General features: G+C 36.2%; 1 protein-coding gene across 1 annotated transcript in view; it reads right to left on the minus strand.

The window, feature by feature from the left end:
• The window catches only part of ADGRB3 (adhesion G protein-coupled receptor B3), a 293,354-nt gene that overhangs the window by 23,544 nt on the left and 243,046 nt on the right, over positions 1 to 26,764 (minus strand). The window contains exons 16-23 of the mRNA XM_009275805.2: positions 21,604 to 21,754; positions 20,971 to 21,040; positions 16,101 to 16,167; positions 13,827 to 13,912; positions 10,369 to 10,467; positions 9,865 to 10,036; positions 2,818 to 2,913; positions 1,387 to 1,426 (exon numbers count right to left, since the gene is read on the minus strand). Of these exons, the coding sequence (XP_009274080.1) occupies positions 1,387 to 1,426; positions 2,818 to 2,913; positions 9,865 to 10,036; positions 10,369 to 10,467; positions 13,827 to 13,912; positions 16,101 to 16,167; positions 20,971 to 21,040; positions 21,604 to 21,754 (781 nt within the window). The remainder of the gene's footprint in view (positions 1 to 1,386; positions 1,427 to 2,817; positions 2,914 to 9,864; positions 10,037 to 10,368; positions 10,468 to 13,826; positions 13,913 to 16,100; positions 16,168 to 20,970; positions 21,041 to 21,603; positions 21,755 to 26,764) is intronic.

The following is a 26,764-nucleotide window of genomic DNA, read 5'->3' on the forward strand; positions in this document are numbered from 1 at the left end:
CAGCTCATAAGGCATCCCACTCTCCTACCTCACACAAAACTGCCTCTCATTTTTCCATTATGAAAAGAACAATTTGTGTCTAAAGAACAGTACTCAAATACCTGACTGCAGTGTGGCTGCTTCATTCTTTCCAGTCACACTTGTTAAGACACTTCAACCAGTGACCTATTCTTAAATCTTTCATTAAAAGAAACTGAGTTTAAATGTTTCTCTAGTAAATCCCGTTCATAACTGTATTCAGAGTCCAACTCCTTAAGGATGCCCCTGACAAGGCTCTCCATACTGCAGAGCTATATTGGCAAAGGTAAGAAGTAGGAGCTACACGGACCAATGCTGGACTTTTGTCTGCATTGGTTGGTGACAGACGTGCATTCATGTTACAATGTACTATCCTGCCCCCTTCAAAATACACATGTATATTAAAATTAATCTATATGGAAGAACTATTACCATATTGCAAGAAACTGAACTGGCAGTTTTTTAAAGGTGGGTGACTGGAAACTCAAGCTTTACCTCAATGAGATCAGCCTTCTTGGCTCCCCATATAGCCAGTGAAGAGAGACAGTGTCCTTCAGGTGGGTGATGAAGAACAGTTAAGTCAGGCTTCTGCCCTGACTCACCCTGTGGAGAGGACACCCTCTCTCTCTTTCTTTCTCTCTTCATTGAAAACTGAGGGTGTCTAAGCAGGATTGCCCCCCTAGGAAAAACTGTCCTTTAGGAATATCTCCTAGATTTAAAAATTTCTATAGGGTTTAAACAGTCATTTATTTTACTCTGTACTTTATTTAAGCAAGTTTGGCAAATAAATTGCTTAAAATGTGTTATTTTTAGTATGCAGAAACAGACATAGCTGACTAATGAAAGATCACACTACTGAAATGTCTTAAAAAATCCCCAACTTGTTCCAGTAAAGTGGAATCAAATTTCATTTTCCTGATACCGTGCTGCTTATGCTACTGTTGATTTCACTTAGAGTCCTAAAAAACTTACCCTCTTTAAAACTAACACCAATTGATGCACCCTTCATGTACATAGCTGTTAAGAAACACTATATATATATATTTTTTTAATAGCAAAATGACTGTTTCTCATTTGCTTGTGTACCAGGGCAAGGGAAGTTTTGTGTGTTAAGACTGATTTTCTTTCCAAAACCATTTGCCTTCTAATAGACAATCACACCTTTGGCTGCTTCCCAACTGCTGAATTCTAGTAAAACACACTTGTAAGAAAATGCAATAAATTCATACAGTGGCATCACTTTTTTTGTTTATCTTTATAAATATGTGCTGTAAACAGTTAAACCCTGATATTTTTCTGGTTTTCACTTCACAAGGAACTAGTACAAGGCTTCTTTTTGTTTTTTAAATACTCTCTCAATGTTCTTACCTGACCGACAAGCAATGTCCACGTCCTTTTCAAAATCAGTCTGTAACAAGAAACAATGAAACAGGACAACCATTATTAATTGAAAACTAAACCACAATACCTTTTTGCCAACTAGCGCTTCCAAAATGTCCTACTTACAGAGCCATAGTCTCTTAAAAGTGGTTTCTTGTTGCTGAGAAGGTGAAGTGTATTGTTTTACAACAGCAGACCTTTACAAAGTTTCCTAAAGTATAACTGGGTGGTTTTCAAAGTATGCTGCCTGACCAGAAAAAATAAAATAAAATAGGTGGAAATAGAGTATATAATTTTAATAAAACGATACAGTGTATTGTTTTTTATGTATATGGAAGAGTAACTTCTACATCTCATCGAAGGATCATCTTTAAGGAAGCTTTTCATAGTAATTTTATAAACAGAAGTATGGAAAATAGCCTGCAATACAAATTACTGTGAATAAGTGTAATCCAGTTAGTCCACCCTGTCTGACACTTTATTAATTTGTTATGAAGTGGTTATTTGTTATATAACATTCTGTCCATCCTTGCTACTAATGTAATCACATAGACTTTGTACTCCCTGAAAACAACTATTATATACTTCATCGGGCAAAACCAAATTGTAAGAGCTAAGAATGAATTTTAACAGTTGAAAATCCAAGCACACTTTTCCCAGTTATCAAAACTATTTATCCTGTTAAAGAATTCAAGTAATTTTTAATTATGTTTTTATTTCCATGAAAAGTTTATTACATGAAAAATGTTTAATTAAACTAATCTCTTTCTGGCTTGTGAAGACCAAACATTGGGTTCTTTTTGAGTCATCATTTTTGAAGGGCACCTGCTTGCTGAGCCTTGCATTTTTTTAGGGCCTGATCCTGTCCCCACTATAGTCAATGAGAAACTGTCATTGAAAGTGAAGGGACCAATATTTTGTCTTAATATACTACCTAACAATATTAGTAAATCCAAACTGGCATACTGAGCCAGTCACTATGCCCTTAATTCAAGCCACTAAATAGATTCCCCCTCTACAATCTCTAGCACTTTCTCCTTGTCTGACTTAGTTTGAGAGGAACGCTTTTCAAGGCCTCATGAAGGGAAGAGTCTCAAATGCATCAGTGGTCTTTACACCAACGGTAGAAAAAGTCACGATATATTACTAGATTACTTTCTCATTCTCTTATGTAAGAATTGTTTGTCATAAAGAACACTGGTGGAAGATAGTAATTTACTGTGCTCCACTAAATGATCACACCAATAATTTGAAACTTGCTAAGAGATTTAAGCAAGCAGGTAATGACCTAAACAGACTTACGTGTAAAAATAGTGTTAATATTTCAGCTGTGCATACTTGCCACGTACAATACTGTAAGTTTTTTTCTTTTGGATAGGAACACTAAATTAATAGTCAAAGAAGAAAATAAAAGCTAACCATGATTTGAGCATGTCCGTTAGGAAAAGAACTTGAAGAATCTGCATTGATTGGATCCTGGCAATTTCTTAGTCGACATCTGAATGCATCTTGAACCTGTGAAAACAATATCTTATACTGATTCTTGTGCAACTTTATGTACTCTACTCCTATTAAAGATTAAATTAAACTGTATGGAATACAACGCATGACTTTTCTTCAGCATACTTAATAAATCAGAAGTAGTAAACATAAGTGCTTATTTCTGCCATTTCATACATTTACTATATTTCATGGCTGCTGTAATGTCTGTCAGTCTATTACATCAAGACCACAGAATTAGATTTGCCTATGGATGGAATTAATTAGTAGTCAGTGATGATCTGATACTCAAGCCAAATCTGTCTTGGGTGATAGTATTTGGCTTTGTCTTCTCATTCAGTTTGGTACAGGTCTGATAGCAGGATTAATAGATATACTATTAAACATTGCAAAATAAAATGTATCTTCTGCTTGATAAATGTAAGATTCTTGAAAGACAGTTCTTAACAGTTACTATAATCAGATACATAGCGCTCTCCTAATTATACTTTAAAGAATAAGTCAATTTGAAAGACGTTATTGATTCCAGTCATAATCTCTAACTCCATATATAGGGAATCTCATGCATCTCTTCTAGGAGTAAAACTCTTCAGATCAGGTAAATATCTTCAGTGTGAGCACAAGAAGAAGAAAATTAGACTGTTTGCACAGAGTCTGGTTTCTTGAAACTAAAAAAAAAAAAGAACTTCTCAGAAATTACTATTTACTAATATGATCCATAAAGTAAATTTGAAGACTTGTCCCTAAAACACAAGTATATTTGAGGAATTATCTTTTCATAGGAAAGGCTATTTTTACTTTGATTTTGGGCAGAATGTATGTCTAAAGAAATATTATGCAACACTTCTCTCAGAAAGATGTAGTTCAACAGAGAGGCATATTCAAAAGAAAAATGCAGTTCCTGTTTGCTGACAGTAGAATGCAAACATATTTTGTTGCTTTCTCACACGTACCACAGTAAGGACAGCAAGGCAACTTTTGGAATGGAAAGTTTTAAAATGTAAATTTTGGTTCCCGAAATGCAAGTGTCCATATTAATTAGCAACCTGATTGCAAGATGTGACTTGGAAAACAGAAACTTAGTTGGGTGACCTCCAATCAAAACAAACTAGTATCATTTCTTGTTTTAATATGAAAGTACTCTCAATGAAATGCCTCCAAAAATCTACATTCCATTTATTATCTGTAGAAATTACTTGATGTCTTATTCAGAATAATTAAAAGGGAGAAAATCGTATTCTACTCATGGACATTTTGTGAACAGCAGAAGAGGATAATTCATTAATTGTTGCTGATGAAAAGCCGTCCCCTTTCAATACATCATATTCTACTGCAAGCTGTTTAAGAGCTTTCACAAAAGGAAAAATTAAATAGAAAAAAATTATTTATTTTTGTAATTAGAAAGCATTATTTTAAAGTGCTCAACCCTTAAATGAGTAAGACTGCTCCGCAGTCTTAACAAGTGACTGTGGCAGGGGGGGGGAGAAGACTAATGAGCAGAAAGAAGAATGAAGCGAGGTGGGAAGGTTTGGATTGATTTCAAAACATCGAGACTTCCCACATGTGGTAAAGTAAGGTGTTCTTGACCTGTATTGTGACCGAGATTCTGGTTTTAGGCACTACACTTGCTGTGGTTTTCCATGTGTTTGATGTTAATTTAATTTGGCATCTCCCAGTTGTTACAAATTTAATCCAAATCTTCTCTCACTTTATCAATGCTGAAGTGAGGTCACACTTCAGAGTTTTATGGTCTTGGATAAGCACTAGCACAGTGATTTGACAAAAAAATAAAATAAAAAAATCCCTCCCTCCAAAGCATCCCCAGCTGTGCTGAATCTCATCTCAAGCCTGATGATGCTTGACCCCGAAACATTATTACTTCAGAACATACTGTGTGATCTCACTCTGTACAGTGGGCCTCCTTATTTTTGGGACTCTGTGTTCATGAAGCTTCCCCAGTTCAGATAGGTCCAGAGATCTCAAGAATCTCATGTCCTACTTTCACTACCTTCTATATTAAAGTGGTGAATCTTGATGTTAGGATCCTTCTAAATGTGCATGTTCCTTACAATGTTTCTAAGTGCAAGCAGCATATGATTTGAACATGTTAATAGAATGTCAAATGTATCTGTATCCATCATATCGACATATGTTGCAACTTCTAGGTGTCCTCACACAAGTCAGAAACAAAAAGGTTGAACTTTCTAAATAACAGCTTATTTTTCTAAACTGCTTGTTCAAACTTGTTGTTTGAGTATGTAAAGACTGTGCTGTCTTTATGTTTTACTTTGAAACATAATCTTGTTTTTTTTCCCCATGCCTTTTAAGATCAAGCGACAAGATTTTCTTAGAGCCGGGCAGAGCAGGAGAGACAGATGTGATGAACGTGTGGATACCAGGGAAGTGGTTTCCTTAGCAACAGTAACCAGCTCCAAGCTTTTATAACTTACCCTCTCCCTACTCATGTACTCTTTATTTTTCTCCTGCAATACAGAAATGTGGGCTTTAGACACCAACGATGCATTTAATCCAAATGCTCTCTAGTCAGCAAAGCACAGCACAAGAAGACAATACATGTAGGTTCCTCCCATCACCACCATTAACAGGAGTTACTCAGTGTGATTAAAATTCTTTAGAGCATCTCGTGTTCAAGCAGGTCAGGCAAACCATTTTGCTCTGATGGAGAAGCTTCAGCACTAACCTTTCCTATCATTCTTTGTTCTGTGACACATACCTCACCATCTTCCAATGCCCAATTAGGTATTTAAACAGCAAGAAGAGAAAAAAAAATACTAGGCGCTCTGGGCTAAGAAGGCAACATAAAGCAATAATACCTAACTTATTTTGCATTTTTCTTTCCTAATTTCCAAATGGTCTATAAGAGTTCTCATGCTTAAGAAGTCTTATATTTATCTTAGAAGTTAGGAAACGGAAGTATAGAAAGAGTTAACGTCTTTCCAAAAGACCCTGAATTGATGGAGGGCAGAAATAGACACAACACATCACTTAGTTCTCTCCTAGTTGTATGTCTTACTCAGTGACCGTCCCTGGTTTCCTAATGCAGCCCTTGTCACACAAGTTCTTCAATATGGCATACTAGAGAAAGTAAAAAATGTTTCCATCATTTATGTTTATATCAATATAACTAAGAGGAAAAATGGGGTTTTTATATATATAATTGTAGAAGTCTGTGTCTTCTTGTAATGTAACAACAATAAAGGCATAGTAAAGCAGGGCTGCCCTCTTCTTTGTTTGAATTTTATGGTGATATATTCCACCCCATATTTTTTTTCCTGACAGTCAGAATTATTGTTTTGCCTCTGCTGGCATGCTATAAATATTAGCTCAACCCTATAGGCTATAACTGAGGTGGCTTTGTAGCTGTCATCAAGAGTGACAAATATGTTGGCAGGGTTTCCCTGACAGGCACTGGCAGAGCAAAATGCTTTTGCAGACAACAGAAAGTAACAGACTGTTCTTTCAACTGGGAGGTACCCTGTGCAATGCAAAGACTGCATTGCACACTGTGCATGGTGGCCACTATCTTGGCTTCTACTCACCTAAGGGTCTCAGAGCTAGAAAGCCAGACTTTCTAGAGACAGACTGAAACATAACTTACTGGAGTTATGTCTCTTTCTGTGTAGGAACTTGCTGCAGTAAACAATTATGTCTTTGCTGCTGCAAACCGGTCCATATAAGTGCAGACAATACACATTTTTGAAACAAAAATTGTTTCAAGTGCATCAACTTTTGCTTCTTTGCTGTTCTTTAAGAACTTTCTATTCATTTTCTTTTCCCATATGAAAAAAATTACCTTAATTAGTTCCTCAAGTGTTTTGCACAGTTTAAAATTTAAATCTGGAGGACTAAAGAAGATTCAATGTGTTCTGTCAAACAGAGTTCAAACAGCACTATGCCTAGTCTTTGTCTTCCACCACCACCACTATCATCATCTTGGCTGGAGATAATCTACTGATTAGTGAATAAGTTGTGTCTGTACATTTAATTCTGTAAAGTTGTTGTGACTGAAGGTAAAACTCCTTCCCCTTTTTGATAAGGGACGACATTATCAAACCTAGGTGCTTTTTGGGCCTCGTTGAGAAATCTTCTTATGAGGTCATTTTTTAAAATACCATGTAGATAGATTGATTAGCTGTTTTATCAAATACCTTTCTTCTAGAATTTCAGTGTTAGGACCTGGAGGTGTAACTGCCAAGACTGGCTTGCGGAAACAACTCCTTTAAGTTGTTAAATGAAGTAATGATTCTTTGCAGTTAGATATGTATATGTGATTTGCTAAAAGAGCAGCGAATAAAATAAACCATAACTAGCTGATTGCCTACACACAAACAATTAAGATTCTAAATTCCTGTATAAACATCTTTATAAGCAGATATTTTTGCATAGTTCTTGCACTAGAACCAGTGACTTAAAAGTGGTTCAAGTCAAGGAACCCTACAAATTTGAAAACTGAGTTTACTTATAGAAAAGGCTAATTCTACCTCTGTCACCACAGTCCTACCTGTGAGTAGGGTCAGACAAGAACGTTTCCATGAGATGTTCAGCAATATTGAAGCTTTCCCTGGGAATGAAGGATTTGCAACAAATAGCTGTCATTAGAGTAGGGAACCTGTCTTGAATTCAAGGCTTGGGGCATTGTGGGAAGATGCCTGTTCAATTTCATCTTAAGCAGTCAAAATGTTTTTTTTTCCCACATAAACTCCTGCATTACTGCACTGAGGCAGGCTTTAATGTCTGATTTTTTTTTTTATTTTATACAGTGCTATGCTATGTTACTTTTAGAATTTCTCATGGATTTTGTTCTGTTCTTTGACAAAATCTATGACTGATAACCAGGTATGTGTTGCAACCTCTCTGCATCCTCACAAAGGACACGAGGAAATGGAATTAGGACATGAGGAAATTGAATGAAGCTGCATCAGGAGAAGTTCAGACTGGACATTAGGAAAAGGTTCTCCACCGAGAGGGTGGTCGGTCACTGGAACAGACTCCCCAGGGAAGTGGTCACGGCACCAGGCCTGTCAGAGTTCAAGGAGCGTCTGGACAACTCTTAGTCATACGATTTAAGTTTAGGTAGTCCTGCGAGGAGCAGGGAGTTGGACTTGATGATCCTTATGGGTCCCTTCCAACTTGAGATATTCTGTGATTCTATGAAAGATAATGTTGTTTATACCGCTTTGTTTTTGAAGGTTTCGTCTGCAACTTTGAGCTAAAGATATATATTTTAAAATAAAAATAGTTCCTCAGGACAGTGAGTGGGAGGTGGTATGCCCTTTCCAAACTAATTAATATATCCCAATGGAAATACAAATTTCATAGACAGGAAAGCCAGTATGGAACTGCCATTCTTTCTACTGAAGAATTTAAGTAAAAATAGTTGCAGTGTCTTACCATTTTACTAAAAGAATATGTGAAATGATAGCTTTCAGTTCTACAGATGAGAATACCCTCTTTCACAGATGTAAATCATATGGGGAAAGAAAATGCTGTAGAAAATAAGGGGATAGCAAGACACTTCTACATAAAATAGATTTGTCTTGAGTATTATCTTTTATTCTGCACATATTTTTATCCTGAACAAAAAAAAAAAAGAAAAAAGAAAAGGCATTAAAGGAGGTAAGACCCTTCCACTATGAAAGCTGATAAACTAAGAAAAACAAAAGTTCATAGCGTCTAACAGCTTGAATAAAGTGGGGTGGAGTCAGCACAATGGAAGATGTTATTTTCTGCAAGATATTGATAAGCTTTTTCCTTAAAAATTGGAAACTTAGTTCTTTGATAAGATAATCACGTATGCATAGTGTGTAGGATAGTGATATAAAGTTCATGCAAAGTGATACACTACTGAAAGATTGAAATAAATTATGTCACTCATAATTCTTTTTCATGAATACAGTGAGTTTCAATGTTTAAAGGGTGTGAATGGCAGAAAGGGAAACCACTGTGTGATTCCTCACTCAGCGTTGACAATTAGCCTTTCCTGAAACATCTTCCTGGTTTTTTTTGGTCCTGAAGTGCTTTTCAATAACTCTTACCAATCACAAGGAACCATGCTAGACAGTGTAATTTGGTTTATTGGTGTGGTAAATATCCTGAAGTTGATAAATGCCTAACGCATAGGTATGCCAGTGGACCAGGTTACTGCTCTCCCGTCTGGCTCCGCCTACTCATTTTTGATAGATGGTCCCACTACCACAGATCTGCCAGCAAAGCTGTTGTGTTACTGCTCTCAAAAGTATCTATCTCAATAAAAATGTACGGTTAGTTGGCAGGTTTGAGAAGCTGTCACCAGAGCCAGGTTAAAGGGCACTTGTGTGATAGCTTTGACATCAGTTTTCAGTGGTGATGAATTCTGCAGTGGGTGACACCGAGCTGTGAAGGACAGGCCAGGGGTACTAGCTTTTCATTGCTGTTCTCAAAGCATTCATCTATCTTCATCCTCACTGTCCCCATAACTTAAGTATGTTACCTTAAGTATGTACCTGAGTGTGTAGAACTGAAAGGGTAGATTGTCACCAACATAACACCTCATCTCCTTATGTCCTCTTTCAGGGACAGTATAAGCAGAAACCATTTTGTGTTTGAATCAGTTTTAGAGACTGTAAAAATCTATAGCTTTTGGTCTTCAGGAAAAGGGCATTCATGTAAGTATTACCCTATACTCACAATACTGGGAAAGCCTAACACTTAAAAATAAACTGAACTTGGGAATGATTAAAAGCCAGATTTAATTAAGTGGGCACAGTTCTATACTGAAACTGACATTCTGCACCTGGAATTAATTGATCTTCCCCCTCTCTCTTTCACTTGTTCCTCTACATCTCACCATAAAATTCTTGTTCTATGAAATATATTTCTGCAGAGCAAGCTGTATATAACATTAAAGAGCAGTTGAGAGATTAACAGGAGCACAGCCCTTTAGAAAACTGGGAAGCCATTCCTCACCTCCCTTCGGAGAATACAATGGACCATGACAATAACAAAGCCTTGTAATGAATCAAATACTGCAAAAAGTATCTGAAATAATATTGATCTTTTGTCTGTCATGGCCAGAACTGCAGACATCCAAGTCAGGGCCAGAAGTGGCAACACCACACAGGAACTCCAAAGGGATGCCCTATTGAAAGAAAGAGAAAAGCAGCACTGTAATATTGTAAAAAAAATGATTAAAAGTTCACTATTAAAATAAAACATATTTAAGGATGGCACTTTATCAAGTTAACTTGAAAATCACAGACAAGAATGTAACAGTGTCGGTACTTTATGATCTAAAGAATATCCTGTATTCAGTTAATAAATATAGTTGCAATTTTTTTTGTTGTTAAAAAGTATTTAAACGTGCTCAGCACTCTATACAGTGTTAGCAAACACAGTTGTCATCATCAAACTATTGTCTCACATGCACTGTATAAGATTTGTAACAAGAAGATGTAAATGATCAGGACTAACATGGCATTACTGGCGGTGGTGGCTGACAAAGCTGTTGTTGAAACTACTCCACACTTGGCACATTTGAGCGTCAAACCGCTATGAGGCTCACTCATCTGACTGCAAACAAACAGAACACCCACAAAAAGAACAAAATATTGAATTGTCACCAAAAAACGTTGCTACTGAAATTTAGCTTTTAAATATGACGTCATGCAGAAAAAGTAAGTAGACTTATTCAGGATGAATGCTCTATGTTGTTGCAAAACTGTACTTTGTACTTTACGCTATTGTTAGCTTTAAATGTTAATGCTATGGGGCTTCATTTCATGCAGACTCTGTTTGTTCTACTTAAGCTAAAAAAGGCCCCAAATGTCCAGTGATCAAAACTGCTCAGTACACTGAAGTAAACATAAGCACGTGCTAGGATAGACACACAAAGTGAAATCCCTCTATTCAGACCTGTTAAAACGCTGTTGTATCCAAACTTGCCTGAGAAAGCGTATAGGACACATAAAGGAGGACTATGAAGTATGTACAATTATAGGGAAAGAAACCTGCAAAACGTATTCAAGCATCAAATCAGTATGGGCGTTCTGTATAGTCAGATTTGTACTAGTGATCTGAATGGCCCACTAACATCTGAAGTGGTTTTATTCATGCCATATGAAGGTCTGAATACAGGGCTTGAAATGTATGGAATCTGATGAAATAAATATCAGTTGGTACTAAAAAAAGGGTGACTTGTTTTGCATTTTAATAAAACACAGTACACAAGCATTAAGCTCAAAGCATTTTGTATGGACAATTGTACCTCGGCACCTGTCAGAAGAGTTAAAGTGCAAAACCTGGAATTTAAATTTTCTTTTACATACAGCATGCATTCAACTTCCTGAGTCGACCAAATAAAGACTTTTGCTATTCCTTCTCTTTCTGCTATCAGAACCAGGAATAACCATAGCTGACTGAGATGCGACAGGAAGGGTGCTTTACCTATTCCCAGCTGGAAAGTGGTCAACATGGTGAAGATAGGTAACACTTCAGTTTTTTTCCCAGTTATTTCAACCAACGTAACTCCTTTTTATTGCCAAACTCATCATTCACGAGATTTTTAACATACTGCCCAAAACAACATTGAACTCCAGTGTTTCAATTTTGATAAACCAAATGATGACTTTCCATAAAAAAGTGCAGTATATTTTCCATAAAAATGCATTTTTTTCCGTAAAAAAACAGTGAGAACCATGACCTTGTATAAGGTGATTGTGGGGTGTGAAAAGAACTCAGTGAATCCACATCAGTTTACACCAATTAAAGATCTACATTAATGAATGAACTAGAAAAATGCCTTGGGTAAGCTTAACCTAAGCTTGGGAAAATACTTTCCATCTTTGCTTGGCAATACTTCAACATTATCAGACTGGATTATTCTCTTTACCTCTATAGATTTGTGCTGGATCTTGCAAATAATAGAACTTGATGTGTATATAGACCAAATATAATCTTTCTGGCTGGGCATATATGCGTGCTACCCCTTATGCCAGGAAAAAGATTGCTATCCATCAAGACACTTGTTGATTCTCCATATGCTTATTAAGGTGGAAAAAACCCATATGGAGTTAGTATATTTTGCTCCATTCACTGCTTTAAATCCTACATAAATGATTTCTACAGCTGAACTTTTGACTGAACTTTTGACAGGCATAGGCCCAGTGTTTGCCAGAAAGGATGAAGTTGCCTTCCTGAGCATGGCTGGCAAGAGATATTTGAGAAATGAGTGACAATCCCCTTTCTACTGGAGGTCAAATGCTGCACCAATTTCTATGCCCCAAAGAATAACTCAAGACTCTTCATCTGCCAAGCAGTATCAAGGGATGCTGTCGCCAAGCCGCCATCTCATACTATCACAAAAGTTAAGACTGTTTCTCGATCAGGGCATCTACGTGCTTTCCCAGAATAGCTGGATTGTTTCTGACAGAATAATTTCTAGTTCTTTATCCATTTACTTTAAAATAGAAATACCTCTTTACTAAGTTGCGCACTGTTAGAAAGCAAGTTATTTGTTTCATCAGGAAAGTATATTATAAGCAAGTAGATTTCTGTAGCCGACAATTGAGTAGCTGAAAAAACCCCCCGATGCAGTTAAATCTAAGCTTGGATATCCTTAGAAAATGTACAAAGCCAAACCCGTGGCTGCTCCAACTCCTTAAATCACTGCAATTAGAGCAGATGTGAATTTGCATTGGTGATTCCTAAGTTACTACTACTCTTGAAATAAATTGTGTAGTTTTATAATATTCTAGATTTCATCAGTGTTATTACACAGTTAAGAATGTTGATGGAGCAATGTAGACAAAAGTAAGGTTAAGAAATTAATACTTTCTAATGAAAAAAAGAGGAAAAGAGAAGAAACAAAATGAAAGCTTTTGGTATATATTTGTCAGAATAATGGCGAAAGAGCTGAAAACCAGAAAGATTTAATTGATTTTATATTAAATGGTAAAATAATTCAAAGTGACGCTGTAATAAATTTACCCATAGCAGTAATACACAGTAAAATAAAGATATCATCGCTTATCATTGCTAGAAATGCAGATATTGGTGGTGTTAACTACAAGCTGGCCCAAAAGACAATACTAGAACATGTGACTGTAAAAAATGATTATGCAAAGTTTAAATAGACTTTTAAAAGTGTTAAGAAGGTGATGATGCACTTGTGAAATATTTTTCTTCAATACGGAATGAATCTAGGTTTGCTGCTGCAGTACTTCAAACCATTGTCATCCACTGAAAAACAGTTTCTGATACCACCACTGTCATAATCCTTTCTTCTCATGATAACAAACAGAATTTGAATGTAAATGCAAGTAAAAAATCAATAACACGGAATTTCCATTTACCTTTTTTCTTCTTTTGCTTTTAAAATATGATTTTACTTTGAAATTCTGTTACACTAATTTAGAACATACATCTATGTAGATATGGATGTACGAACAAAGGCAAATTCTTCACATAGAATGGCAGAACAGCATTGACCTCAGTAAGGGATATATTGCTGTAAAATATATTTTATAACAGCTTACACAAATGAGTAACATTTCCCACCATAGTAATTAAAGTTGACAGCTAGAGAAAAATAATCGGTTCCTTCAGTAAACACAGTTCATAAAACTGTTTTCCTAACTGCAACAACTTTACATGTGTGACATTCTTGTGAAATCTCCACTCAGATTTGTTTAATCCTCATTATTATTAACTTAATACTGTTGTACTTGTGTTTTATTATGTTTGGTTTGTTTAGTTGCATTCCCTTAGTGTAATGCAACAGCAGCTTTTAAGATGAATGGAATCTGTTAGACACACTGTTACACTGATATAAAAGTTCAAAGCACAGTCAAAAGCATTTTTGGTGAATATCTGTAATTGAAAATTGGTGATACAATTTTAATATGTTTTAAAATAACCCAATTGTTGCTTACCCCGCTCTGTGTTTGAGCTTTTTATCTAGGATTCCATCTCTGGAAACAAGTTTATTAAATACCAAAATGCCAATCACCATGTTGACCTGTCAAACAGAAAACAAACAGTTGATCTTTCAGTGCCTGAAAGAAATTACTTTATCCCATTACTTTAGAAAAAGCCTCTTACAGACCTGCAAAATGCCTCCTGTTACATTTCTGAGTATTCCATCAGCAGTTGTGTAACACTGTCCCTGAGCACACCAAAAGTCTGTATTCTCAAATGGATAACACATACGCACACTGCAACAGGCTTATTTTTGAATCTTGAATTATGCCTGGTATCAAGTTATATACGTACATTTCTGCTGGCCAGAAACTTGAGTAATATAGCTTTAATATTTCCTCAGTTTTAATTGCAACGATATATCCTATTCCAGGAAAACCACTGCATTTGAGTTGTGCGCACAGGGAAGAGCTAGTCAGAGCACACGATGACCGTAACCGTGTTCCTTTTTAAGCATTTACGGCCCATGTGGGTGTTCCCATTTATGCAGAACCAGCCTGTGGTTTTCCATATCCTCCTGCACATTAGTCATTGTCTACGTCATTCACCAAAATGCCAGTCCTGAGCCTTGTTTGACTGCAGTTTCCTTTTTTTTGTGGGCCAGATGGATGCCTGGGGTAAGTCTGTTTAGCTCCATTAAAGTAAATGGTGTAAATGATCACATACATGGGTTGAAAACCTAATCTAAAAAAAAAATTCAAGTGTTTCAGCAGTCAGACTTTGGCACTCAATGGACATACTAATGGCATTTAATGGACAACTTAATGACTGTTATTATCCATTTGTATTATTGAACTGAACTCTATGAACCTGTCTCTGCATGGCCTGCAAAGAGGTAATACCAAGTTTTGAACCTATTAAATAAATGTTCCTTATTTTTTTTTATTAGAAAAGGGTAATCCTTTTTTCCTTTCAAACAGATTTTTCAAGACCTGTGCCAAAATACCTAATTGTTGCCTGTCTGGCCTGCCAACTCTTTTCCAGCTTTTCTTATTATCACTTTATTTTCAACATTTACATTTTTCAGCTGATGTTATATAATTCTTTTGCTTCGTACACTTAGGCTTAAGTGGCTGCATGGAACAGCTCCTTCCACAGCTACTAGCTAATGGAAGGGCAAACTGCAACTGTGAACTTCAAACGTCTCTGAACAAAGCTTGCCAATTACACAGAGAACATACAGTTCCATGTGAAAATTATGACTGCCTTTTTGTGAACATCCTTGGCTCCTCTATCATGACAGGGACTGAAAATTGTACAAAAGGATCCTGGCTTGACTCCAGCAATGATGAGACAAACTCTATGGGAGTAGTAAACATCCATTTCAGGGAAATCTATGTAGCTAAATGGCTGTATCTTTGATGACTACTAAGACCGATTCCCTTTTGCAAGGGAAAATCAGAAATAACCGGTGTTGATACAGCTATCCTAGTATAAAATTGGTGGAGTGGAAAGAAGAATTAGATTCAAAATCTGTAAGGGAAAAATTCTAAACAAATTATTGTAAAAAATCCATACAGACTGCAGAGCAGATGACTGATAGCCGATGGCACATGTAGGGTGCAATTCATCTTAGCCTAAAGTAGACACCTGAAATAATACTGATGGTTTGAGCCCTAAAAGTGTGTGTTTTTCTTTACTGACAATGAAATATGGCTGGGATAACTAGCTTAAATGCAGAAATCTACATTGCAGATGTCTACAATTAGGCAAAGTGAATCTTACACCTAAATGCATTTCCAGAGATGTGGAAGATTAATACACAAATGAGTAACGTTTCCCAGCTATGATGATTTTTTTCTTTGCCTTCAAAAGCAGTAGCCATGGAGAACTTGCTGGCTGGTTCCACTCCTCCTGTTGCTTTTGCTGGCACGGCAATACACTGCCAAGTAGCACTCTGTCAAGACCGTCACTGAACTTCACAAGGCAGTGACAATTGTGTAGATGCTACTGATAATAACTCAGTGATGCCTGTAACAAGTTTTCTGTGCTACTAATCAGTACATTATTCTTTCACAGCTTACTGTGTAAACATGGAGATATAACTGGTATGAAGAAGTGGTACAATTAAATGAGTCATGCATTCAAAATACTGAAGGTATGTTAAACAATACTGAGCTCAGTATTTACAGCAAAATGTAATGCTACTGTATAGCTAAGCTTTTATAATTTAAATAGCACATTCCATCATTTTGTATGAAAATACTGGAAATTATATTAATGTTTACCAAGACAACAGCAGCTGCAGGTCCAACGAAAGCATAAAGTAGCCCTCCTTCAAGAGACAGCCAACAGCTGGAAAGAACATTAGAGAAGAACTAACACAAATTAAAAATAAGAATAATGCATTGCCAAGAAAGCATTAATAATTACTACAGCATGAGATTCTTCTGGTGTATGTTCAATCCTACATATAGAGATTCATATGCACACACAAAAAAGAATTACTTTGCTGATATGATGATATAGAGAGTGAAAGTTATTTCCATTACCAATTGTTAATGTTTCAAAAGTTTTAATGTGAATTATACATATACTGAAATGCTTAAAATTTATTAAGAGCACAATAGAAAATAAGTTTGCAAATCTTTATTAAATCTCCTCTAACCATGAACAGGACTTGCCAGGTAGGTATCTAGAAACATTTCCAGCTTACAATGTCTGACAGTTCTATACTTAAAGCAATAAAAGGTCAAGTACCTGTAACGTAGAACTTCAGAAAAAACAGGTTTCTACGTATCTTCTCTTATGTCATTTAGTAATTGCTATTAGAACTAGGTCTTACAGACAATATTGCCATTAAAGAAGAATCATATGTGATCTAACTGTTCTGTATTCTCTGGAATATTTTGCAAACAATTTAAATGTATATTTTAAAGCATCTGAAAACTGTATTTTCTGGTGAGCTACTAATCTTGCAGTTTGTCATACTGCATCAGGGCTTTCACTGAAAACCATCAGATTTCCAAACACAGAGCGCTTACAGAATCAAATTCTAAATATTTGATACACCATGATGTAAAGCTTTCCATAGCTGCAAAAGATCAGGAGCTTCACACACTGAAGTAAATGCAGCTGTGCTATTTTCCCAGTGATTACACATTCAAAGAACTGCATGTTTATTTGAATGCATGATCACACCTACATATACGAAAACTCAACTATACGCATTCAAATAATTTACTTGGATCTCACATCCAGAAACATTCACATCAGAACCATACACATCATCTTTATTTTCCAGTACTGTTTTTTTACTTTTGAAAAACAAGTAAATTAAATGCAAGCACATCATAATATTAATGGTCTGTTACGGCTGGGATTCTAACTGCAAAGAATAGAAGTGTTTCCCATTGCAATGGAGCCATGTGAAATCTGTCACATGAACGCAACTGCATCAGTGTGCTAAATTCTGGAATGATAAATTGATGCAAATACTTCATATCTGCCTCACTGTTAAAAAGGTAATACATGTCAGGCTATTCTACATCTTACCTCAAAAAACAATTACAACAATAATGTTCAATTTAGTTTTGTAATGTCAAAGAAAAATGCTTTCAAAATTTTCTGCAATTTTTCTTGCTATTTTTCCAAAAGCTAGGTTATTTATTGTGAGAGACTGAGAACATGGGCTTCTGAGAGGGGGGAATTTATTCACAGTGCATTTCCCTGCCAGTATGAACTTTTAAACTTAGTGAAGATAAGACATGTTTAAAATTTTCATGTTTATTGGGAGATATAAACATCAGTTCATAAAAACAGTTTATGTATTGTATTTAAAACATAATTTCAGTTACCTGTGCTGAAAAAAAAGTCAACAAGTTTTTTTTTTAAATAAAAAGAAAACAGTTTCTACCACAAAAATCTTTAAGACCAAGGGAGAATTTTTCTCTCCCTTTCCCATGCCCTCAAGTAAAAAGGCTGTTCAAAAGAGTGACTTCCATTTAGAGGCAGAGCTGGAAAAAAATGTAGAGGTTGTCCTCTTTTCTTTACACAATCTGAAGTTTCAAGAATCTGGATTTTCAATAATGTGTGATGTGATTATTGCAATGTATTCAATATCTGTCAGTTGATTACTCTGAAATGCACTTTGCCCCAATCTTTTTCTGTTGAAGACTTTCTGAAGACAGATTCTCAGGTGCCTTCTTACACCGTAAGGCAATTTTTGTCAATTTTTTACTATTTTTTCCTTCTTCTCTTCTTTTTCTTTGCTCTGATAGCTTTTTTCTATGCTTTATAGTTGTTTTTATTTTGTTCTCCTGTCTTCTTTCTCCCTGATCCCCACATAGCAGAAAACCATATACATTAATTAGTAATAAGAGCATCCACTGGTGGTTTTATGGAACCATGTTACATGGTCATGAAATTCTGCTGAGTGATGAAGTATCTGTAGACTTGTTCGTATGTTCTGTACATTTTGTGAGTTGTTTGATGCTCTCCAGGAGAATGGTTCCTTTTAGGAGAGCATGACTATGACAGCATTTTAATTTTTGCTGATATAACAAATTCCTGGAAGTTATCTGCACTGCTCATTAGTATATGTGTGTAAACATGAGTAGGTCACACAGGTCTATTAACTATAACTAGTAGTAGTGGTGCTTTCATAGCTCTGATCGTCTCAAGAGAGGTAGCAACAATATTTATTAGACTCACAGAAATAGCTGGAACAAACAATCAAGCTTTCAGACACACAAATCTTTTTCAGATATCCTGAAATATCTGAAAACTTGTCATTGTGATTTTTATTATTTTTAGGAAACCCCTTCAGCTTCTGTATCTATATCAGTACAAGTGTCTGTGTGAAATATTTTTCATATGTAGTTTTAAATGTACAGTAATATAATTGTCTAATAATTAGGACTGAAAGAAAAAAATAGAAATCAGAGACTGTTGATCACAGGATTGGTTCGAGTGTGAACAATTCAAGCCACCCCCATCAGTCATATACTGTATGAAACTGAGATCTACTTCAAAGATCCTTGGGCCTTCTCCCTTTCCATCAATCTCTTCATGTGTGGGACTATGAGACTGGAATCAGTTCCTTCATTTTCACTCTTAATTTTCTCCATTTGAAACCATCGTTTTCAAAAATAGCATCTTACAGACCAGGAATAGTTTGCAACAGGACGCATTTCTGATGGCAGCATGTGTGTAATTGATTGCAGCCAAACAGGCCAAATATAGTGTAAGCAGTTAAAAAGCTTACACAAGTGCTTTAGTTATGGGAGGAGGAGCAGGACAGGAGCTCTGCTTTTACACCACCCAACAGTTGTTATGGGACACAATTCTTTGCTGGCTTCTAGAGTGGGACAGCACATCAGCTGGTGATGGAGGAGGATTCTCCATCCCTTGCATTCCCTGTTTCCTTATGTACTTCGGGTGTCAAATGCCAAGAAAATGTATTTGCAAATAAGATGAGAAAGCTGAATTATGGTTCTGTTTGTCCCTTGTACACCTCCTTTTGTGCTTTTGTCCCCCAGTACTGTGTCAGCTGAATTTGGATCCCGGGAGAGGAGCGGTTACATGTACAGAGACCTGCTCTTCTTTACTTTCCAGGTTACCCTTAATGAATGAATTGTTGCTTTGTCTGAATATTTCAGTATATCCTCTTTTAAAAATGCATTCAGCCCAGGAAGGAAGCAGGAAGCAACACTAACTGAAGCAAGTAGTCACACATGAATAATTTCAGTAGAGTAAATGCAATGGGATTGATCCTGCAAGGGACAGAGCTATATCCCCAATGGGGTCTGGACATTGTAATCTTGTGATTTGTAATTCTCACAGCCTAAATGGTTCTCCAGTCCTGGTTCAAGGACTAAATAATAAAAAAGCCATCAAGATGAGCACATATTAGTTAGAAAAAATGTCAGAGGAGCAGGTCCTCAATATAACTCTCAAAAGATGGTTAAGACCGTTGTTTCACTAATGGTTGCCAGCTATAAGTGCAAGTTAAGCACTTCAGTTAGGTAAGCCATTCCTCATTAAAAAAATGAAAGACACATGTTGTCACAATTTAAAACTAAACAGCTCAGTGGTTAGAGCCAGTATTCAGGAGGAGATTTGTTTTGAATCCTTATCCACCCAGAGCTGGAGCGAGGGCTTGAAGCCTCCCCCGCCATGTGCCAAGACAGGGCAGGGAGGGGGAATCCTGATCTCACTCGGTAATGATGCTAAGGAGAATAATTAAATATTCATCGAAGTGAGGACTTGACCTAACTCATCCACATCTCTGATGAATGCCCTCATTACCAGTCTACAGAGTAATATTTTCTCTCTTTCTGTCCAGATGCATACTTAATTTCTTAGGCAACGTGAGGAGAGCTCCAAACAGGACGACCGAAAAGAAAGCATTCTCGCATACATAACGTCTCGGTGGTTGGAGCTCTCTGCTGGCAGGAGGGAGGCTCAGCCCAAGCTCCTTCTTCAGCACAAGACAACCGAAGGGCAGCCTCATTACGGAGTGAATTTTCCAGGGGCTAAATATGCACTGGAACCAGCCAGGTGGCTAAACAGGAACTGTATTAATAAAATGTAAATGAAGTACACATTGCTCCTCCTCGCTGTTTCTCAGGTATAGCCCAGTCCAGGAAATGGGCTAGATCAGGCACTCCAGGAAAGAGGGGATGGATGGGAGAGCTATTTTGAGATTTCTGTGGGGCTTTGGCTCCAAGCAGCTCAGGGGCATTAAAGCCAAAGTACATGCTTGGTGGGCAGAAACCTGGGTGCCAAAGAGACTCTTGCCAGTGCAGTTTAGACATGTTTAGAGGTTGGCAAAGGCTAGCCATAACATTTAATATTCTCTTTGGTAAATGTATGTAAATGTTAGGTGTCTAAGTGAACCTAATCCTCAGTGTTTCTAAAAGGCTTGCTACTTCAAAACCTCACAAGAAATCCAGGATCCCTGGTGCTTTGCTGAGGTCAGTCCAAGACTGGCATATGGTTTTCTCTTTGTTCTTTTGTGGATCACTCAGTGACTCTTAGGGCAGTTCCAAGTGTGAATGGATACCTGTAGAGCCTTTAGACTATGCTATGTAATTCCTGATGGGTATGACAGTCTTGTTAATTAAAAACTTATTTTATCATTTCAGATTGACTTACTAGTGGGCTGTTCCATATCCTTTTGTCTTGGTAAAGCCTATTGATATTGCAACCACTAATGCTGGTAAACCTGAAAAAAATCAAAACAGTAATAACCATTAGATGCTGAGCAAAATATTGCTGTTCTGCCTGGACAAAAAATGACAGGGCAAGCTAATGCAAAATGGTCAATTTTACATGGAATGAATGATTTAACGAAGCACAGTGCTATTGCAGGATTTCTTTTTCTGAAGCACTGGCAGGGAGGACGACACTGTTTTCTGCCCGCGGTGTACCACTTTGATGTAGCTAAATTACTGGTACTTTTGACAGGTCTTGAAGTGAACTAGGAAGAGGCTTCATGAATATTCAGTGAATGTTTTTTCTTGTTTTATTTTGATTTCTTGATATTATACTACTTTGCTGGAAATCTTCTAGAATTTTGTTAAAACGTATTTATAAAAGAATGCTAAAATATACACCAGCATAGCTTGAGCTTGAGATAAACTGGAAAGGCTCCTAAGTTAGTCTTCTTTTTAGTAATGTGCTACTATCTTTCAGGTTTACTGAAGAAAATGATGATATACTTGACATTGTCGCTGCATTAAACTTTTCATTCCAATGATTCTGAGGAGATGAATTCTACAGACTTACCCCATCCAAGGCACAGGAAACGTTTCCTTATGAGCCGTGTCCTAATTTTTCCAGTAACAGCCATATATGACTGCCACGCTTCTGTCAAAACCCAACAGAATGAAGCTAAGAAGAAGAAGTGTAAAAATGCGGTGGTTGTGGTGCAGATGCCCTGCAGGGAGTAAAGAGAAGCTCATGTTGAATGTTTAGGGACACTCATTTCTCTTTTCAATTCAAAGAGTTGTCATAATCTATCATCTTGACCTTTATCCTTAACATCAACTCCCCCTTCATGATGTGGTGGTCACAAAGATAGAAAGAAAGAAAGAAAGAAAGAAAGAAAGAAAGAAAGAAAGAGAGATGTTGATAGGGATTAGGCAGAAGAGGTTTTGACTCTTTTCCCAAACACTGAGTGTGCCAAGCAGGGACAAAGAACACAAAATAAATCATGCCACCAGATTTTTTCTCTACACATTTGCTTTGAGCAGGGATCATCGTAAAGTCATTGTGGCAAGCAAGTTACAAAGTTACTGATTATAAAATCTTACAGAGCTGAATAAAGAAAATGTGGGGATACAAATGCTCCTAATTACCAGTTATATTTTCTTTCCCTCTGTGCAGAAAGATCCTGACTGTAAATCTGAATTTTAGGCAATAAATTAAGTTTTATTTATTTGATTTTTTATTTAAACCTTATAGAACGTTAACCTATTGAAATATACTGCCTGATATCTTTTTAGTCAAGTTTAAGTATCATAACCTTAACAATTACACTGGATATTGTTTTTATGGGTGTCAGTCATTTGTCATCTGAAAAGTATTTTGAGCACATGCAATCAACTTTCTTTTGTCACTGTAGCCCTTAATTAAACTTGACATTGTAGCTTATATAAATGAGCTTCTTGGCATAAATGATGATCTACCCTCCACTGTGTTACTTAAAATGCCAGTTGCAGGCTATAAAATGCAGTGTGCATTGTACCCCAGAACTGAAAGCACACCACTAATGTTGAGAATATCCTTATCACAATTTATCCTTATCACAATTTGAAGCGCCAAAATTATATCAAGGTTAAAAAAAAAAAAAATTCGCACACCCAATATTAACAATGCAAGATCGTAGTTGAGAAATGTCAATATTATTTTTGATTGATTCTTTATGCAGCATACACATTTAATAGCTATCTTACACGCATGTAATAAAAGGCTAGTCAACTTTTTTTACTAAAATCCCAGTTCAGCAAACTATTTAGGGAGAAAATATGTAATGTCCTAATTATATATAGATGCTTACATAGATTGTTGAATCAAGGCTGGTAGCTATAAAAATTTGAGAAGGATAAGGTATATATGATACCACTCAAGTTTTTTAGTTCATTTTATATTCCTAATTACTTTCAGGTCTTTTTGTTTTGAATTTTCTATTGTGTTAATTTTCCCAGTTTCTTATCTGAAATCAATTGTGTTGGTTCACTCCAACAGTTATCTAAAATACATAGCTGATAGCTGATATCAGCTGATATTAGCATTAGCTGACATCAACCCCTGAACTTTCAAACAGTTATGCACTTGAAGAGTCAAAACTTAATGATTTCCTGCTGTGAATTTACAGATGTCACAAATACCTTGTTTTCTAATCCTGGGTCAAATTGCCTATTTAAATCTGGGGGAACGGGGTTTTTGTCACTGTAGCCCTTAATTAAACTTGACATTGTAGCTTATATAAATGAGCTTCTTGGCATAAATGATGATCTACCCTCCACTGTGTTACTTAAAATGCCAGTTGCAGGCTATAAAATGCAGTGTGCATTGTACCCCAGAACTGAAAGCACACCACTAATGTTGAGAATATCCTTATCACACAATTTATTTATCACAATTTGAAGCGCCAAAATTATATCAAGGTTAAAAAAAAAAAAAATTCGCACACCCAATATTAACAATGCAAGATCGTAGTTGAGAAATGTCAATATTATTTTTGATTGATTCTTTATGCAGCATACACATTTAATAGCTATCTTACACGCATGTAATAAAAGGCTAGTCAACTTTTTTTACTAAAATCCCAGTTCAGCAAACTATTTAGGGAGAAAATATGTAATGTCCTAATTATATATAGATGCTTACATAGATTGTTGAATCAAGGCTGGTAGCTATAAAAATTTGAGAAGGATAAGGTATATATGATACCACTCAAGTTTTTTAGTTCATTTTATATTCATAATTACTTTCAGGTCTTTTTGTTTTGAATTTTCTATTGTGTTAATTTTCCCAGTTTCTTATCTGAAATCAATTGTGTTGGTTCACTCCAACAGTTATCTAAAATACATAGCTGATAGCTGATATCAGCTGATATTAGCATTAGCTGACATCAACCCCTGAACTTTCAAACAGTTATGCACTTGAAGAGTCAAAACTTAATGATTTCCTGCTGTGAATTTACAGATGTCACAAATACCTTGTTTTCTAATCCTGGGTCAAATTGCCTATTTAAATCTGGGGGAACGGGGTTCTATATAATTATATGCAAGAGAACGATTGTTTATTTTAAAAAAGTGAAGAATGTAAACTGGAAAAAACCAGCAGATCCTGAAAATGCACTAATCATTCCACCCTACATTTTGCCATTAATTCTTATGTTTAGATGTCTAAAGTACGTGGATTCATAAAATCTATCCTGTTAAAGCCTGGCTGATAGCAGTATTTCCTGTATACGAAAAATAAATACTTATTTAAAATGAAAGCTATGCAGTGAAACACACCATAAATATAATAGAAAATACGGAAATGTCCTTTCTTTTACTAGCTGGCTCATATGTTACAGATTCCCACTATGCAACTTTAATTTGCTTTCCTATCAAAGTTTTTGTGAAAGCTAGCATGTTCTGTTGGAACGAGAATTTGACAATAAAATGACTTTTGAGGAATAGTACAGAATGTTTTAGGGAGAAACTGCATAGGTAAAACACAATATTACCCCGAAAAAAATGCAAATACACTATTTCCCTTATAAATAATGCAAATACAAACAAAACCTGATCTTTTTGGTGAAAACATTGCTAACTCTTATGGCTGACAGAGTATAGACTGTAGGGTTTAGTTCATAATTTATCCCCTGTATTGAAAGAAAGACAGACGATAATCTGAGACAAAGGTGGACATGGCTGTTGTGGAAGAAAGAACTGTGATGAAAATGTTAATGATCATGTTGATCACAAAATGAGAAGACAGAAGCAAGTTTTATTAGAAGCGATCTGTGCTCTAGCTGGAATGTATGACTGCTGATTATAACTAACTCTTCTGAATGGCAGACAGGGATCTTTAATGAACACTGATGGTAAGTCTGAATCACTGATATAACAGCGTATTTGCATCACATGCCATCAGAAAGATGCAAATCAGCCTCAAAACATCACCTAACAACCGCTGAGGGATCGTGATGACAGAATCATGTGCAGGCAGTGCTTGAAGTAAGTTCAGCCTCCCTCCCTCCCCAGCCAAAGAAGCAGTCCTGGCAAATGAAACTCCCCTCTCCCAGGTATAGCCATGGGCTCAGCACGGTTGACCAATACCCCCCTGGAAATCTGGCTTTTATGTACTGCTGAATTCTTCCCCTTTGATAAACAAATAAATAAACAATGCTGTTATGTCTGGGAAAGTGCTATATCTGGGAAGTCTATTTCCAAATAGGAACAAAAATTCATTTTCACTAAAGGTTGTTATTAAATGGGGCATTGAGTATCTCTAGCCAGGGAACCATAATTTTAGCAAGTACTTTGTTAGTATTTTTTTCTTTCTCACCAGGTCATGGACTACTCCCAATCTCTCCTTCTCCCTCTCCTCTTCTCCCTTGCCAAGGGACCACCACCTCCCCTCACCTTGCTGTACGTGCAGCAGCATCACTAAAACCTTGTGGCCCATCACTCACAGAAAGCTACAGTGTGTCAACCTGTCTGCACCCAGAGATAGTGGTACACATCTTCTCCATTGCTTTAGGAGGAGATGTTTCTTATTTGTTTCTAATTCTAGTTTATTAAAACTCACTGAATTAATTACCTGTGCTGAGCACCTGTCAACTTGCAACAAAATGAATTTTAACAGCCTAATTTATTCACTATTTCCTCAAGCTTCTGAAATTAAGTCAACTCTGTTACTCTAACCTCCTCTTCCTCCCATTGCTGTTGTTCTCAGCTCCCCATATTTATTTCTAATTACAAGCAGGGGAAGGGAACTTTTCTGTCCTCAGAATGCACAATTTCATGAGCTTTAATTGAGCTTCAAGTGTTTAGCTACCTTGAATATCTAAGTAACACCATTCATCCCTTTTTAATAAACAATATACTATTGAAAGCAAGAGCTCACATCAGGTACCAAATTATTTCCTTCTTTCATTCTTGTAAGACGCCCACTCTGAATCAGGGTACTGAAGCACAGCTGAGAAATGTAAAAAACAGTGCAAATTCAAAGCTACTTATTCTAGCGATTAATATCTTTAATGTAATAATGATGAATAATATAGAGAACATTTATCCATTTTTATGACCTACAAAAACTAGGTCATAAATGCAACCTCAAAATAATCATTTATCATTATTTTTGGTGCATCCGGTTGGTTTTTTTTTTTAATAGAACAGTGTTATTTTTAATAGCAGTGTGAACAGATCTTCCACACAAAGACAAAGAGGGTTAAATAAGGACACCTGATTGGTCTTCTTGCCTTGAAACAGGTTCTTTTTCCTTCAACAAACTAGTTGCCTGTCTCTGGGTTCTGATAAATAGCATAAGAATCAAAGCTACTGGAAAATGAACATGAAAAATGAAATCTGTATTGGTGATAGCAAAATGAATAGGGCTAAAATCCACTCAGCTGGATTATGTCATGAAGTAAAAATGAAAGCTAGCAGAAAATCATTTAAATAATAAAATTTCTTGGAGATTAAAAAAAATCCTGCCCTTGATTTAGCTCTGTGGAGATAAGCCTAAGGACAGAAATTAAATGGGATTTAGCTCATAAGCCTAAGGAGATAAATTAAATGGGTGTTAATTTTATATTTTATTGCTTTTTGTGACTCTCAAGTCCTCAACTATATATAAAAGTTTATCTTTTCCTTCTTTAAATTAAATGTAAATTCATAAAGGAACATACTGCTTATTGTTCTTAATTTGCTTTTTTATTATTATA

This window comes from Aptenodytes forsteri, unplaced genomic scaffold (assembly GCF_000699145.1).
Source record: "Aptenodytes forsteri isolate BGI_AS27 unplaced genomic scaffold, ASM69914v1 Scaffold256, whole genome shotgun sequence".
Lineage (NCBI taxonomy): Eukaryota > Metazoa > Chordata > Aves > Sphenisciformes > Spheniscidae > Aptenodytes > Aptenodytes forsteri.